Genomic DNA, 16,788 nt, shown 5'->3' with positions numbered 1-16,788 from the left:
CCGCCCCTCCCCGCGGCTGCCCCGTCGCCACGGCAACGCGCTCCCCCCACGTGACCCGCGGCGGCCGCTCCCGGGAGGCCTCCTGTTACCAGGGACGCGGCGGGGGGGCTGCTCTTTCTGATTGGCCGCCCCCCCCCCCCCCGCTCTCCGATTGGCTGGGGGGGCCGCGGAGCCGGGCCGCCGATTGGCTGGGCGCGGAGGTGAGGCCGTGGGGTGATGCCGGCCGGCGGCCGCTGCCAGGCGGCTCCGCGCCGCGGGGGGCCGCGCGCGCGCGGGGCCGGGCCGTGCACGCGGGGGCCGTGCGCGCGCGGCCGCCGCGTCACGCCCGCCGCGCGGCCGGCAGCCAATGGGCGGGCGGCGGGAAGGCGGGCTGCACGCGGGGCCCGCGTGGCCCCGTCAGTCAGCGGCGGCCCCCTGGCGGAGGCGGGCGGGCGCCTGAGGCGGCGCCGTCCCCGCGGCCGCGGCCTCCCTCCCCCCCCTCCCTGCCTCCCTCCCCCGGCGTGGGGCGAGAGGCGGAGCCGCCGCCGAGCCGCGGGCCGCCGCCCGCCGCCTTTATCTGGCCCGGCGGCGCGGGGGGGTGGCACTGGGGAACACCTCGTCGGGAGATAGGCGCTTATAAATAGGGCGCCGGGGATGGGAGCGGGGACACGGGCGGCGGCGGGCTGACGGCGGCGGGGAGCGGCTGCGGGACACGGTGGGTGCCAGCGATCCGTGGGTGCCTTTGTTGTTGTTGTTATTTTGGGGGCTTTTTCCTGGCTTCTCGGGCGGAGGGGGGAGGATGGAGGCGGGCGGGCCGCCTGAAAAAGGCGGTGGGGCCGCCGATGGAGGCGGCTGCGGGGTGGGAGCGTGAAAAAACGTCGGTGCGGCACGAGCCCTAACCCGCGCTTCCCCGCAGGGCTTCCCCACGGGAAAGCAGGAGCCGAGGCACGGCGGAGGGCAGCCGGTGCGCCTAGCGAGGAGGAGGAGGAGGAGAAGGAGGAGGAAGAGGAGGAGGAGGTCGGCCCCGCCGTCATGATGCAGATCTGCGACTCGTACAGCCAGAAGTACTCCCTGTTCAACGCCATGAACCGCTTCATCGGCGCCGTCAACAACATGGACCAGACGGTGATGGTGCCCAGCCTGCTGCGCGACGTGCCGCTGCTGCTGGAGGAGCTGGACGCGGCGGGCGCCGTCTGCCCGGAGCGGGAGGCCGCGCTGCCGACGGGCAGCCCCGGCGCCTACTTCTCCCGGCGGGACATGTACAGCCACTACGTGCTGCTCAAGTCCATCCGCAACGACATCGAGTGGGGCGTGGTGCAGCAGCCGCCGGCCGCCGACGAGGCCGCCCGCAAGAAGGACAAGCTGGGCGGCGGGCCGGCCGAGGAGGGCGAGGCGGAGGAGGACCTGGAGCAGCAGTTCCACTACCACCTCAGCGGCCTGCACACGGTGCTCTCCAAGCTCACCCGCAAGGCCAACGTGCTCACCAACCGATACAAGCAGGAGATCGGCTTCGGCAGCTGGGGGCAGTGAGGGTGGGAGCGCGGGGCGGGGGACGGGGGGGACGGGACGGGACGGGACGGGGGCGGCGGCGGGAGCGGGGTTCCCTCCGCAGGGCCCCCCCCTTGTTTTGCACTACTTTCGTAACGGGGGTGGGGTCTCCCCGCGTGTTCCCGGGACTGCAGTCGTTTTTACCAACGCACAAACAGAGAGAGAGAGGTGTAAATTAATCGATACTAGTTTATTAATTTTTTTTCCTTTTTTTTTTTTTTTTTTTTTTTGTATGGTGTGGGGCGCGCTGTGCCTCTCTGGGCAGGGAGGGTGAATTTGTACGTGTATGAGCGGGTTGCATAGCTGGCCGGTCTGAGGCTGAAGACAAGCCGATGAAAATAACGAGACCGGCTTAAAATTGCTCGTCTTACCCGGGACGGGACCCGGTGGACTCGCAAACACCCCAGTTCACTGGGAGGATGAAGGGTGCCACGGTTGTACATGTACTGAAGCCTATTTAAAACTTTTTTACTCAGATGTAGAGTATATTCTAAAATAAATGCAAATGTATTGACTAAAAGTGACTTAACTTTTTGGTATGATTTATGTTTCATTAATTAAATGATATTTTTAACATCTGAAATTCATCTGTTGTTCTTATTTCTGGCACTGCCTTAATAGACACAGAAATCTCTGTGTGTGTAAGAGATTTGCTGGTTGGTTTTTGTTTTTTCTTTTTCCAAAGGGGTTGATTAGGTAGCGATGGTAACTCGGCAGATCTAAAACTGGCAAATGAGTGAATTGAGCACACCGTACGCGTCCCGAATGCTGGTCAGCTATTCCCAACCAAGTCGTGCAGAGGTTCTGTACGAGCAGGAGCGTGAAGGTCAGCGCCTCTTTAACAAAATCTGAGAAGATCGAGTCATGGCTGCTTGCAGGCAGCGATTCATGGGGGCTGGAGCGGAGCCTAGGAATGACTCTTGTTTTTTTTCAGGAGGTATCTGAATGTACTGCGGGCAGCGCTTTTCTCTGCCTCAGAATAGGTCTGGGACGCTTGCCTCCCCCGTCTCCTGCATCGCCTCCTCTCCTCCGCAGCCCTCTTCGGTAACTAGAAGTTAATTGGTTTTATGTTATGCGACTCGTATCGATTTCATTTTCTGTGTTCTTTATTATTCCATTTGCTGAAGTAAAGTGCCTCAGAATTGGGTCTTCGTATCATGTTTGCTGTTCAGGCTCGACCTCGAGTAAGTTCTAATATTAAAAGTGTACTTGATTACATTAAAATGTGTGTATAACCATTTAATAAATACATACACCTTCCATAAGGTATGAAGTCTTCAGGCAAGGACATGCTATGTGTGTAGGCACCTTCTTACACTGAGATTTCATTCTCTATTTGAGAGAATTTCATTCTCTATTTGAGAGTCTCTATTTGACTGCTCTCAAATTTGTTTCTGTCTTCTAAAGACTTTTCCTCTTAGCTTTAAGGAGTTTTATTTTGCTTACGTTGTGTTCCCTAGGATGTTGTGTGGTGTTTTTTTTTTTCAGCTCCTCTGTTAGTGCGTTGTAGTAAAGCACAGGCGCTCCAGGCATCGTACTAGTTGGTGTATGTTTGAGTAGTTAAAAGAATCAGCCCGCAAGTATGTTTAAAATGCATATTTTAGAAGACTTTCCCTTCTAAGGTAAAGGAGAACTTCAGGAGGCTGGATGATTTTTTTTTTTTTAAGCTTAGTGATGATTGTTCTCTTTTGTAATGTTTTTAGCCCTCCCTTCCCCTCCCCCCTTGGGAAGATGCCAGGAAAAAGTCCAGGGAGCCACGAGAGGGATTACCCTGGTTTCCCAACGCATCCGCTCGCCGGCACGGTCCTAGGGCACGGCCTGGCCGATGGGGTGCACAAGTCGGGATGCCTCGTGGTGGGGTTTTGCTCTCCTGAACCCCGCGGCGAGAAGAGGAACCGGTTTGGCCGTGCTGCCTTGTGCTCGGCCTGCTGAAAGCCGTGTTACAGCCCGGTTCGGAAGTGCTTGTAAAACTCCGGACTCAACCAGCTAACACAACAGCGCTAACTTTTGGACTCCTGCTAACTTCTCCCAGATTCAGACCGCCCTGTTTAAATGTTGCGCAAGAGGCAGCGAGCTGCTGAATTAGGGGATGAGTAACATCAGGAAAAGAGTTAGTGTTACGTTAGCGCAGGGTTGCCCTGTACGACATCTGTTCCGCTTTGCATCTTAAAAAAATAAAATAAATAAAAATCAGTGAAAGAGCAGCTAAAAACTAGCAGTATTTGGCAGTAAAGGAGGAATTCCCTTAGAAATACATCTGTGGGTAGCAGAGGATGGGGTTCTAGCAGGATGACATGGCATTTTGAGGGGATGACACAGCATTTTGAGGGTTTGTCCTGTGTGGGTGACCACCCCCGTGGTTCTCGAGCTGTGTGGGGCCCAGCCGCATGACCGGCAGCAGCCTGGGCAAGAAACCGCTGAGACACCCACCAGAAGAGACTCTGTCACCTTCCACCTGGGAACTGCTTCAGAGTTCCCCTTTTTCAAGGTTATCTGAGCGAATTGAGGCCGTGAGGATCAAGAAAACAATCTCATGGTGCGGGGGAGGGGAAAAAAAAAATCGGATATAAACAGGGATGTATGTCTCACGCAAAGGACAAGGAAGGGAGCTGCTGGTGGCTGGCACCGCTGAGGAAAGCAACTTTGCCTAAAAAGTGCTCGGGCAATTACATAAATACCAGCACCTGACACTGCAGTAAGCAAAGATGAAAATGCAAAGTTTTAGTGCCCGGATTTTGTATGTCAGTTGCTGGACTGGGAAAAAAAAATCCATTAGTGGTGCTAGATAATACAATTAAGTTTATTTTTAGGAGTCACATTTTCTTTTGAAGGACTGGATAACTTTAAGTGCTCTTGATTGGATACCAAGTCCAGCAAACCTTTAGTCTGCTCCAGTAAAGTGCTTTTGATACCTGTAAGTGATAATGAAATGTGACGCGAATCTTAAAATATCTTTATGATGCCAAATATTCTGATAAGTGTCTTTCTCTCCACGCCAGACCTGAACAGAAAGTCAGCTCGCGGAACTACAGTGGCCACGTGCAAACCAGTGGGATATACAGACGCACGGCGAGAAGCGGTTGTAGTTTTTAGCTCGCTGAAATTAAATAGGCCCGATATACAGTAAGCCAGACATTAGCAGAGTAATAAATAATGAGATTCAGAACAGTTTGCACTCACGAATTGATTACAGCCGAAGGGATCTTACAGCCAAGGAGCCTCAAGGACATTCCTCACGGGATGCATCAGTTAGTATATAAAAGTGCCCGGCACACGTCATTACAGTTTATGAGTTAATTCTTATTTTTGTATATACAAAAGAACAGGAGGACAAACAGGGGCAAAGCCGAGGTCTGGTCTCAAGGCACGTGTGTGTATATATGTATAAAATAAGGGTTTGGGGGGATTGGGCACAAGCCCTACAGCGAGAACGGCTTTCAAAGGCTGCTTTGACCATCAGCAGCTGTCCTGGACAGGCGACGGGGCTGTGCTGGATTAAGCGTGCGTTGCATGAATCATCTCTGCCTTTGGCACCATCGGGTTTTCTCTGTCCCCTCTCAGAGGTGGGCTGCTGTGTCCATTTCTGGTGGCTTTCCCTCCTGCTGGTGGCTTGCATTTCTCCTCGGCCTCCTCTCCTGGGCACAAGCCTCTCCTGCTGCGGCCAAGGGCTCGCTGCGGTCAGTACTCACTGGAAGGGGGTGGATGAGGCTGAGTCAGGCTAGGCTGTCATCTTCCTCCTGCCTCTCTGGAAGCTTTTTCTTGCAAAAGGTTTTTAACAGATCAAGATATCTGGGTTTTCTGCTCTGTTCTTCCTTCCTCTCTCCCCAGGCACTTGCACCAAGACACACGAGTCATCAGTAGCTCCAGCGAAAGATGCACTACCATCAGCGGCCAGATGGAAGGTTATATTAGGACGTCATTATTATGGAGTTAAGATCTGCTCCCTGTTCTACTAGAAGGAGAAAAAAAAAGATAGGAAGCTTCTCCTCTTTGTGCCTGTTCACTTGGTGCACAGCTTATCTCTCTGCGGACAAGTCTGCAGCGATTTCTCCCACAGACTTACTTCCCTGAAGCACTGAGTATGGGAGGGGATTGTCTGGAAGCACTGCTTTTTATTATTTATATCTTGCTAACAGCGTGCTAGGTACTATATTCCAAAGAGCTCAAGGATCTTACATGATGATATGCACAGTTTAAAAAAAAAGTAAAATAAAAGATCACGTTGGATTATAACCTGTCATAAAATCTGGACAGAGTGCATGCAAGGTGAGCGTTGTGATTGCAGTTCCAGCTTTGCATGCATTTTTCTGTTATTTGTCGTTGTCACTTTTAAACAAGCAGAAATACCCAAACATATTAGTTCTGAAGTTGCAAAACCATTTTTTGTTCCTGGCCACAGACTTGCACGGCGAGTTTGAGTCCAAATTAGTTTTAAGGATTTAAATTATAAGCTCCTTTCCAAAAGGAAATTTGCAAATAGGAGTGCAGTAATTGTACACCTCTTTGTTAGCCGCCAGCTGCCAGAATCAACACTCTTTATAAGAAGCAATATTCCTTCTCCTGTCAAATGATCTCATACTTACTTGATCCAGAGTGAGGGAAACACCTTCTAGTTTTTGTGCTTTTGAGTTTTCTTCTGCAAGAGGTGGAACAGGAGAAGCTTGGAGAGATAGGAAAGATAACCAGGGCCTGCACATTAAATCACGAGGCAGCAAATGAGCTTGTCTAGTGATGTTTGTAAGGTTTGTCACAGTACCAATTAGGGTGTTGTACCTTTTTATCATGTTTATCTACATACAAACGAACCTAATGTGATTCCTTCTTTTTGTTCCAGTCTGGTTTACCTTAGCAACTTTGGGCTACAGGCAACAGCGCTGTCGTCCCACAGGCACAGACGCACTGCTTGGGGCCGGGCCTTTTTAAACACATCTCCCTTTTCATCTGTGTTTGAACCGGGAAGGCAGGCACCGTGTCTGCAGCAATAACTCAGAGCAGGGTGATCCCCTCGCCGTGGGATTGCTGCTTTGTCATTGACATGCGTGCTGGTGCGGAGGGAGGAATGCGAGGGTAGTACAAGGTGAAGCTGCGTGCACCATGGCTGGGCTTTGCAGGAGAGCAGGGAGCACACAAAAAGGGGGCTCCCTCTGCCTCATCCCCCATAACTGCCCCAAAACTGGCATGGATTCTCACAGGGAGCCAAGGAAGGGCAATAATGGAGCATCCTCTCCCCGCTCCTGAGCGGCAGGGCTGCTGCCCACGGTCAGAGGGTTTTCGACCACATGCGGGGCAGGAGAGATTTATCCGAGGCCCATGCTGACAGCATTCGTGGTTTATCAAAACACCTGGAGGCTGGCAGATTAAAGACTTGCCAAGTCAGCACTTGTCTGCCGACAAGCAGATGTGGCATGGATGGAGGCTGTTTGAATGCAGAGATTAGATATGTTAGATAGGCTACACCCTTTCAGCTTTTTTTTTTTTATGGGTCTGCGGGAAGCCTGACTGGTCAGCTGCTTTCACTTACACTGCACTCGGCGGGGATCTTATTGGAATCCGAGAATGATTTTTTTTGCGTGCGAAGAAAGAGTTTCAGCTCTCCAATACTCGAGTGTAACATCCTGCTCCCCTTGTCTCTTTTGCAGGTGGATGGTCTAAAAGCAGACCCAAGGAGACACGAGGTCCCGATTAGGCATACCTAAAAGCATTTTTTCAAGTTTTAATATCTGTACTTCTGAGGTATTGTATTTCATCTTGCTCAGATTTGAAATGGCTTCCCCAGGCTTGTCAGCGGGAAAAGGGGAATGAGCATACTCCCCTGGAAGTCTGGAACTGAAGTCTGGTTTTCTTCAGGTTTCAGGTAGGATAAGCAACCTACAAGACTTCGTGCATGTTGTTCATTTACTTTACATTGCATTCCTATTATCAGATCATTTTGGAATTGGAATGCATGTATTTCTCATGGCAGTATTCCTTGAACCTGGTTGTATGCAACTAACTAAAGAGTTATGCAAATACGCGCTCGTTAGAGTATATTGACAGGTACACTGATACTTGACATTTTTGCAGGGCTAGTTACAAAATTGCCCATTTACATTGCTGAAGCTAGAAGCAGACAAAGCCACCAACTCAATACGTTAATGAAACTCCTGACCACAAAGGAGCCTGTCCCTGCAGCTGTGAACAGCTCACAGAGGAAACCTGCCATAGCCTTTCTTTCATCCAAACCTCTATTGACCTCACACATTTTTTATCTGAGTATCTGCCAGTGGGTGACACTCAGGATGGCTCAGACCACCTGCCTTGGTTGTTGCTTGCTCACTCAGGCTGCCCGTGGCCTTCACACATTTTCTTTACCCCCTGAAGACCATTTCTCCTAGGGCTTGTCCCTTCCCAATTCCCTTTCCCAGCTCTCTGAGGCTTTTCCTCCCTGGAATTCCTGGTAAACCAATCTCATTTCATTACCGAGAAAGGTCTCAGTTTTGAACTCAACTGTAATTGTCAGTAACAGCATGTTAGGTAATTCCATGATATTTCCTTGTCTGAATCATGTAATTAAACCTGGCTTCTTTTATTATCCTAGTATTTTTGATGTGGTGGCCCTGCTTTTCTGAGAATGTTTTGAGAGTGATGGCTGATCACCAGTCCATACTTTGACAAATATCAGAGTGCTGTGCTGAAGACAGAGCCAACAGTGCAGAAAGCTAGTTTCTGCTGCTAATGTGTACAGTGCTCGTCTTTTGATGTGCCCTAATAATTGCCATTAGTATTAATTGTAGCGTCACACTCACACTGAGAAGAAAGTACACCCCGTAGCGAGCCTATACAAAAACAAGGAAAAGCACAGGAGCTGGCAGATTGTGTTGTATACATTTATGATGTTGGCTTTTGAATTCAAGTTCAGTGTAATGCAAAAAGTGCCCCATGTAAACAAGTTGAGAAATCTGGTTTTAATGAAACAGAGCATGGATTTCTTTCAGCTTTCATTGGTATTCTTCTTACAGTATTAATGAAGGCTAAAATAATTCCTCATCTAGGTAAATGTAAGCATGTAAGTCTTGTTTTTAAGACCAAACTAAGAATACACATACTGTTTTCAAAGGGCTATGTATTTTAAAACACAGAGGTGGCTGTTTCTTGGTTGGCTTAAGTCTGTGCAGCACCGAGAGGGCTGGTCCTGTCCTGTCCCCTGTCCTCCACTAAAGCTCCTGCAGCGATGCTGGTACCAGACCAAAGAACTGATCCAGCTGAAAACTAGCATGCGCAAAAAAGCTTCCAGCTGTACTAATTCCATCATTCAGGGAACATGTAGCTGTGTTAGCAGCAGTAGCAGTGCAGAAGGAGGGTTGGGAACACACTGCCGGGAGGCAGAGTGGGACCTTCCCTGCTGGCAGCCACTTTCACATTGATGGTATTAAACCAGTTGTGAAAGTGTACTCTGAGCTCCATCTTCAAAAGGTATTTGTATGCTGATGAGCCTGAGTATCACTGAAACCAGCAGCTGCTTAGGCCAAGACGCAGAGCAGGACTTGGGTGCCTCCGTCCACTCGCAGTGGCCATCACCAAGAGGAGACACTTCCATGTGGTCTTTAAGACCGAGATACTTGGCTCCTTCAGAGCACAGCTGACAGCAATGCTGTCGCCCTGCCACCACTGCTGGGTGGCTTCCCAGCATCTGCCTGAGGGGTGGCTGTGAAGTGCAATGTCCCAGCTCCCCGGAGAGCATCTGAACCATGAAACTAGAAGGTGTTATGGGACAGCGATGCCAAGTATGCTGTGGCAGCAATTTTGCTTGGTGCAGAAGGCTTTAATATTTATGGAGTGTGGGGGAGGGAAAGAGAAAAAAAGCAACAGGAATGCTGGGTTCATCTCATGTGCAGACACCAATGCGTGCCAAGTCCCAGGTCTGGACGCAGGGACTGGAACCCAGGACTTGCCCTCCCTTGGAGCGTCCTGACCACAAGGTCTATCTTGCTCTCTAATTAAAGGATGCCATGCAAAATAAAGCTCCAACTGGAAGGCTGGGAGCCAGGTGAGCAGGTTGGTCCTGAAGGGGCTGGAACCACTCTTCGAGGAACTTGGAGAGGTGAACTTGAAGCTGCTCGGAGGATTGAAATAAGGTCTCCATTAGTGCTCAAAGTTGCTAATGGGTAAAAACATATTTTGTGGGGTGCTGTTCTCAGCAGATGTGCCCCAAGACCACTGACAAGGCTGAAACTTTTTCTCTTGGGGGCTGGTGATTTAGAGGAGCACAGATTTTGACACAGTTCTTCTCTTCTGTGGCTCAGCTCATCTCCTGTAGGAGATGGCACCTGCCTGTGCTGCAGGAACAACTGAATTTCTTCTCTTGCTTCCACACTTCTGTTAAAAGCTGACTTTTCTGTTGCTGCTGCTGCAACCAGAGCAGGTGGAGAGCTGAGGGAGGCAGCCTCTCCCAGCATATTTTGCCCAATTATCTCTGCTGGGTTGGCAGCTCTGCGTGGTGCTGGCTTTCCCAGCCAGCCTCCCTCTCATCCCTTCCCTGTGGCACTGGAGTCTTGCCATGCCCAGCTCCACCTCTCCTCCTCTCCTCCCTCCCTGCTCATCGAGCAACCACCTGGAAAACACGGGAGGGTGGAGGCAGAAGCTTGTACCATCAGGAAAGAAGAGGAGGGATTGCTTGTTGAGTTTGCCATGGGAAAGGAGAACAGAGAAGCTGCTGCAGTTGGAACAAGGGTGCTAATCCCCAGTGTTCTCCCGAGCTGATTTATCACCCCCACAGCCTGCAGTCAGCCTTGCCTAATACATGAACTGTTGCTGGAAGAGATGCTGAGCAGTTCAATGCTTGCAAGAATAAGGTGCTTTTGTTGGGCCATAAACAATATTTTTGGAGGTCTTAGAGCTTTGGAGTAAAAGCAGAGCCTCTTCACCCAAGTTCCTTCATGTGGAAAACAGGATATGGAGGAGGATGTTGTTCACCAGCCCCTCCTCTGATGTGTAGTCAGCACGGAGGGTTTGGAAGATGCCCTCAAGTCCACAGTGCCCCTTTGGCCTGCATCTACATAACAGCCACTTAGCCAGAAAGTCCTGGGGGAAAGTTCCCACCACACAGGCAGCTCAGGCCCCTGACCCCTGTGCTGAACCCGAGGGCCACACAGGGTGAGGACGTAGAATTCCTGTCCCCAGCCTGTCCCTCTGCCAGAGGCTGTCCCCTCGGGCCGTGGTGGGTCAGGGCCATCATGCCAGCAGAGGCCTGCCCTCCTCAGCCGGGCCACACCGGCTCCCTCCTCCTCCTCCCCCGGCTCCACAGCAGGGGAAATAAATCTCCAGGCGTCCTCCGTGAGAGCTGGGCTCGGTGGAGACCGGCCGTCAGGCCCTGAAGCACTTACTGGTTTTGGCTGTTTGTTTTGGACAGGGTCCCTTTTCATTCGCATTGATGCAACCATTGTTTATACACACGGCTGGGAGTAGGAACTTCCCTTGCTTCCTGCTCCCTTTAACATGGTGCTTCGGCTAGAAGCAGGGAGGGGAGGCCAGCACCGACCAACAAGCTTGCTGTTTGCCCACGGGTGGTCAGTACATGTCATGGGGAACACGGGGGGACTGCCTCGATAGTGGGTAATTCAGTCACTGCTGGGTGGGTTACAGATGGTCCTGTTGCACTCAGTTACCCCGAAGGACATGGCCTGGGCCTTGCTTAGTTTGTGTGGCAGCATTCTGAGTGAAAAAGGCCCCGAGTGATCCACCCCCTTCCTAGAAAAGCAGCGTGACTCATGCTGTCTGAGCATTTACCCCCCAGTCATCCTTTCAGTTCTAGAGCAATGTCTTCACTTTTCTTTGTTTCCCTTTTCTAAACTGCTTTTAAAGGAACGAGAATGGGACACCTTTGCTCCAGCCTCAAGGTAGCAGACGTAAGCAGTTAGGAGTGATAACACAAAAGCATGTGGAGCAAAGTTAAGTGTAGATGCCGCATGTTGGCTGATGTCAGGGAGATGGTGAGTTTTCTTTGACCTCAGTCCTCTCAGTTTTCTCTGCAGAGAAAACACAAATGCATTTCTAAAGTCTTTTCCATTATTTGTGAGTGGCAAGGATGTACGAAGATACATAAGCATCCTTCAGTTTCCACTAAGAAATCAAGACGCTCTTATGGAGGCAAAGAAAAGCACCCCGAGATGCACAGAGAACATGGTGCATGATCTGCTGTTTCAGCTGGGGCCCCTTCAATTCACTGCAGCAGGGAAAAGCAGCCTGTGGGCACGGCGGAAAAGCTATTCTCTTCGCCACTTGGGGCATTTATCAGAGAAGGGCTGTCCTGAGAATGCTTCCTAAACTGTGCTCTGTGATGCAGCTGGTCTCCAGAACTACATCAGGCACACTATTTGTGTTGAAGTTTGATGTGTGGAGATCCCCAAGAAATCGATCCCCAAAAGGGAAGACATTGTTTCAGGAAGGAGAAAAAATCTGTTCACTACTAATCAGATGGAATTACTAATTTCTAGGAAGCCAGAATTTCTCCGAGTTGGCAGGTCTAAGTTCCCCCAATATAGAGATGACAGTATTGTACACTGCTACTCTGCCAGCAGACATACTGCCTTAATTACTCAGAAATATGTTGTGTTTTATTTGACAAGTGGTAAAAACATGATTTGCTTTACCTCTCCTTAACATTCTGATTTTTAAGCTACCAAGGTACACTCCCATGCACTCACGTATTCAAGAAAGGTTGGTTCTTATAAAAACTGTATGATGATTATTATTGATTTTTGCCAATAATACACTCTTTTTGTCTGTCCCTTCTTCCTTTGCTCTTGCATTATTTATACTGCAACCCTTCTTCTTGTGTACATCAACATGATTATCTTTCTTCCCAAACTACACACTGTTGTTTTTGTAGTCTCCTGATTTTTGCAAACAAGTTTACAGCTATTATTTTGGGGTTGTAATTCATCTGAATGGACATAGAATTAATGTCTTTTGCTTCCTGCAGATATTTCTCTGAATCTATGAGACAATCAGTGGAAAAATACACTATATTAATTCAGTGTTACGGACTGGCATTTTAATTGCACTGAATTCAGGAAATGCAAGGCCAAATTTTACACAGTAGTGATGAGCGGTTGCCTTCAGGTACATGTAAAGAAGCAGGTCTGAGGCCTTGCAGAAATGTGAAATGTAGTTAGTACTTACTCAGATCCCCCTTATGCAGGAGTACCAAGATAACAGACCTGTGAGATTCAGTGCAAGCTTAATTAGTACGGTGACTAGTCAGATCGCTGGGATCTGCTGGGGGTGATAAAGGACGGTTGGGCCACAAATGCTACTGAAGTAGAACCCCATGCCTAAAATTAAGCCACAACTTACCTTCTCCAACCACTGTACCTTCCTTTCTACCCTTCCCTTAGCCTGTGGCCAGTGGCAGCAGCCCCACAGACTAGGTACCGGTGGAAGACTGGTAGAGGGGCTGCCTGTCTGAATGTGACTTTTCCCCAAATACCGTGGTTTCAGGATCTGAGAATAGGACGTGCAGCTGCTGTCATGTTGTATGTGCTGCAAAGCCTCACCGTGGCTGGAGGAGCTGCTAACTACACAGCCTGTAGTAGAAAGTGTGGGTAATCAAGAGAGGAGAAATAGTGAGCAGCATGAATCGAGTTTTTCATTGTTTCCATTTCAGCTCCTGCTGAAGGAAAGGATGGGAAATTAAACCTACAGGAGCTCGATTCTGATGGCAAGAACACTGTGGAAAATACACATCATTTACTGCTAATACAGTTAAAGAACTCTGGTGACTAGATAGGGCAAGTCAAGGCAGTTTTAGCTTACTGGCACAATTGATTTAACAGAACATTGCTGATCTGCATTTTGGTGAATTAATAGATTTTGAATATTTTTTTCTATGACCCTGTTTTTCTTTTCCCCTTTCTCCTTCCACATACTGTCACTCTTCCAGTCTCTCTCTCTCTCTCTCTCTCTTTCTCCTTTTCCCTTTTATTTATTTATTTTAAATCTGGCTGGCAGCTCAGGGTGCTTTTCCTGTCTGCATTTTCTGTACTTATCCCGTGTTTTGGAGAAGTGTTTGCCTGCAGAAGCCTAGCCAGCCTTAGCTGGCAGCACACCTTCTAAAAGATGGGTGCAGAAGGACTCTGCCTTTGTCCCTCTCCCACCGTGGCACCAAAGACATCTCCGACCCGCCAGGCTGTGCTCAGCCCTCAGCTCCCCGTGTCACGCCCAGCACCCTGCCCTCAGGGTTAGTGCTTTTCCCAGACAGACACTTCATAGACCACAGAGACCCAGAAGAGGCCTTCGTCCTCACTTCCCATCTCCTCATCTCTGTTGCATCAAGGAGAGGAGAGGTCTGTATCTCTCCACCCTTCTGGCTGGTTTCTGTTGTGTCCTTTCCCTCCTGGCCCCGCAAAAAGACCAGGGACTCCAGTAAGGGTCTCTCTTTGTCTTCTTCTGCTTCTGTGAAAGACTTGGGGATCGAGAGGAGCAGGATCCATTCCTCTTTACTATTGTCAGGGCTACTGAATCCCTTCCAGACCTGCACATATTTCTGCTGTGGTTCAGTTTGGGTGAAGCAGAAGTCCTACATTTCTGTTTTATTTCCCAGAATAGTGCAGATGTTTGGGGGAAGCAGTGGCTGTGGGAAAATGGCTTTCTTATGAACTATGGCAAAGAAATAGCTGAAATCATGATGAGTGGATCCTCCTTTACCCTGCTTTCTAGGTCAGCCTCTGAAGACCCACCCTGGGAAGAGATGATTGGTTTTAGGAAAATACAAAATTCAAGGGAGATCCTGATTACAAGGGAGAAGATCACATTTCAGGTGACATGGGCTTCCTCTAATGACCCCTTTTATTCCCATATTTTCTGCAAACCTCTCTCACATCCACTTCTTTTTTTTACACATCCCCTTGCAACCTCTCTTTTCCCAGGGGTCTGTTCCTGCTCCTGGTGAGTTTAGTCTCAGTCTTGCCATTGACTTGAATGTTATTACATCAGGCCTCATGTCCTCTTTCGGGAGAGACAGTAAAGCTCTCATGTATTTAAAAGGGTAAGTGCTAACAACAGTTTTCTGTACCCCACATCCCTGGCTCTCTGTTTCTCCAGGACATCAAGGAGGACAGAAGAGGAAGAACTACTGGAGCAAAAAACACGTCAATCTTTTCAACATAATTTGGAACGGCAGGGGGAGGGTACAAGAGAGATCCTAATCTTAATATATATTAGGTGCTCACATACAACGGCAGTGGGTGTGGACAGGAAAGCTCAATAGCCAGCTAGATGGTAGATTAGGCAGCTTGTTTGTCTTGAGATGGTTAGCTGAAAAAGGGCAGGAGAGAAGCAAGGAGGGGCTGGAGTAGAGCGGTGTGAGGTGAGCAGTGGAAAGAGAAGTTCAAGCAAGGTGCAGAGAAGAAAGACTGAAAAAGGGACCAGGATGGGGAGGGAGGACAGAAACGGGATGCAGGAAAAATAACTAAATAAATAGAAAGTATGTGAAGATGAAAGCCATGGGAATTAACCTGGCTCCTATTAAAGCAGACAGCATTGCTCTTTGGAGACAGTAGGTTTAGCTGATAGGGAGATTTTGAAATAGGGCAGAAGGAAAAAAAGAAGGACTGATAGACAAAAGATAGGCAAAAAGAAAAAAAAAAAGGAGAAGGAATAGGCTAAAATGGAATTTTAAAAAAAAAGTGTTAAAAATGAATACTGGAAAGCATGCTTCATTTGTAGCAAATATAGTGGAAAAGGGTGGGGAGACTGAAATGAGAGCAAAGAAAAATGCATGAGATCATTTTGTTATTTCAGAGTCCTGGCTGTCAAACTGAGGCCTTGAGAAAAGCCTGTGGCACATGTGAAGATGTACAGGGGATAAAATTGTTATAAATTATAAAACATGTGATTTTATGCCCATTAGATGTGACTTCACTTTCCTCTGAAGTGTTCTACTCCTAAAGCAAAGCAGGCTGGTAGAGTGTGTTGGGAGGCTGGGTAGGAAAGATGAAGAGCAGCAAGGAACAGGGCTGTGACCGCATGGTTTTCTACGGGTCTTTGTCTCAGCCTTGACTTACTAAGGAAATAAAAGCTTCAGCTGAAGCTCTTCCTGAAGCTGGGAGGTTACGAGGTCCATCCCCACCATGTTTATTCTGGCATGTGGGCTCTCTGCTGGCAGAACGTGACCTGACGTGAACGTGACACAGCCCTGGAAATGCCAGCTCCATCATCAAACTTGGCTGACCAGGGCTGATGGATTCAAAAATCACTGAGGGAGACCCAGGCACTCACGCACACCCAGAGCAAAATCAGGCGGTCTATTTTTCTGTGTAAGAAGTGTAAGCGAGACCCATGCCTGGGAGCAATCTGCTGGTTTTACTCCGGTTGCTCATCCCCTCCTCCAGGGCAAGATCGATAATGCTCAAGTGGGAAAGCGTCGGCTCCGACTCTCTGCAGTCATACAGCGAGTCCCAGAGGGGAACACTTGGCTGGGCTGGCCAGGCTGCTGAAACAGCCCCAGACGGGCTGCTGGGGTGAGAATTACCACCCCACCTCACAGCCCTGCACTGACTGGCAACACAGCTCGCGTCCCTGCAGAAGGAAACCTGCCACGACACGGGGGTGCTCGTGCTGAATCGGGGCACTTTTCCATCAGCTTTCTGTTCCTCTTTGTGCATTTTCATGGCAGGAGCAGGTGCTGGTGAAATTATCTTATTTTTCCGCTCAGTGCTGTAGCAGGCAGCGATGGGAGTGGTTTATGCTGTTTTGCTGTCGGAGCTCCCCGTGCTCGACCTGGGGCTTAAAGTGTATCCCCAACAGGAAAAGGGAATCTTGCAAAGATAGGATCCAAAGCTTTAACAAGCCCAGTATGTTTGTGACAACATGTTTTGAAGAAGGAAGTACAAGCAGATAAATATATAATATTACATATGCTTCTTAGAAACTTGGTGTAACGCTGAGAACATTCGGTACCTACGTCGTGTTAACAAACTTCCCAAAGCAAATTCCAAAACCTCCATTCCTGGTGGTGCCCCCAGCCCCACCGGGTGGGACCGACCCCTCCGGGTGCAGGCTGTGAGCGTGGCAAGGGACAGCTGTGCTGGCTCCTCAGGGCTTGGATCCCAGGCGTGGACAGCTTGCGGGAGAAAAACATCAGGTCTTTTCTGAAGTTGTGAAATAAAGATGCATAGGGTTTTCGGCCACAGCCGTTGACAGTTTTAGATCCCTTGGTTATTTTTTCCTAGCCCGTTGCAGCAGTATATGCGGCACAAATTCCCCAGGGTTGGAGGGTGGTTT

The 16,788-nt window shown here is 49.4% G+C and overlaps 1 protein-coding gene and 1 long non-coding RNA gene across 2 annotated transcripts; both read left to right on the top strand.

Moving 5' to 3' along the window:
• Positions 1-441: 441 nt before the first annotated feature.
• On the top strand, positions 442-2,110 carry MID1IP1 (MID1 interacting protein 1). Its single transcript, XM_040530601.1, has 2 exons — positions 442-694; positions 896-2,110. The coding sequence occupies exon 2, from the start codon at positions 1,012-1,014 to the stop codon at positions 1,507-1,509; it is 498 nt and encodes a 165-aa protein (XP_040386535.1). The 5' UTR covers positions 442-694; positions 896-1,011; the 3' UTR covers positions 1,510-2,110.
• Positions 2,111-14,064: 11,954 nt separating this feature from the next.
• Positions 14,065-16,764, top strand: LOC121057001. Its single transcript, XR_005813601.1, has 3 exons — positions 14,065-14,323; positions 14,433-14,451; positions 14,608-16,764. It is a non-coding gene; the product is annotated as an uncharacterized LOC121057001 (long non-coding RNA).
• The last annotated feature ends 24 nt before the right edge of the window (positions 16,765-16,788 follow it).

This window comes from Cygnus olor, chromosome 1 (assembly GCF_009769625.2).
Source record: "Cygnus olor isolate bCygOlo1 chromosome 1, bCygOlo1.pri.v2, whole genome shotgun sequence".
NCBI lineage: Eukaryota > Metazoa > Chordata > Aves > Anseriformes > Anatidae > Cygnus > Cygnus olor.
The sequence above is the reverse complement of the archived record's forward strand: the minus strand, read 5'-3'. Positions and strand labels throughout refer to the sequence as shown.

Excerpts from the sequence above, each read along its gene's own strand:
- MID1IP1 (XM_040530601.1), top strand. The coding sequence starts at position 1,012 with ATGATGCAGATCTGCGACTCGTACAGCCAGAAGTACTCCCTGTTCAAC.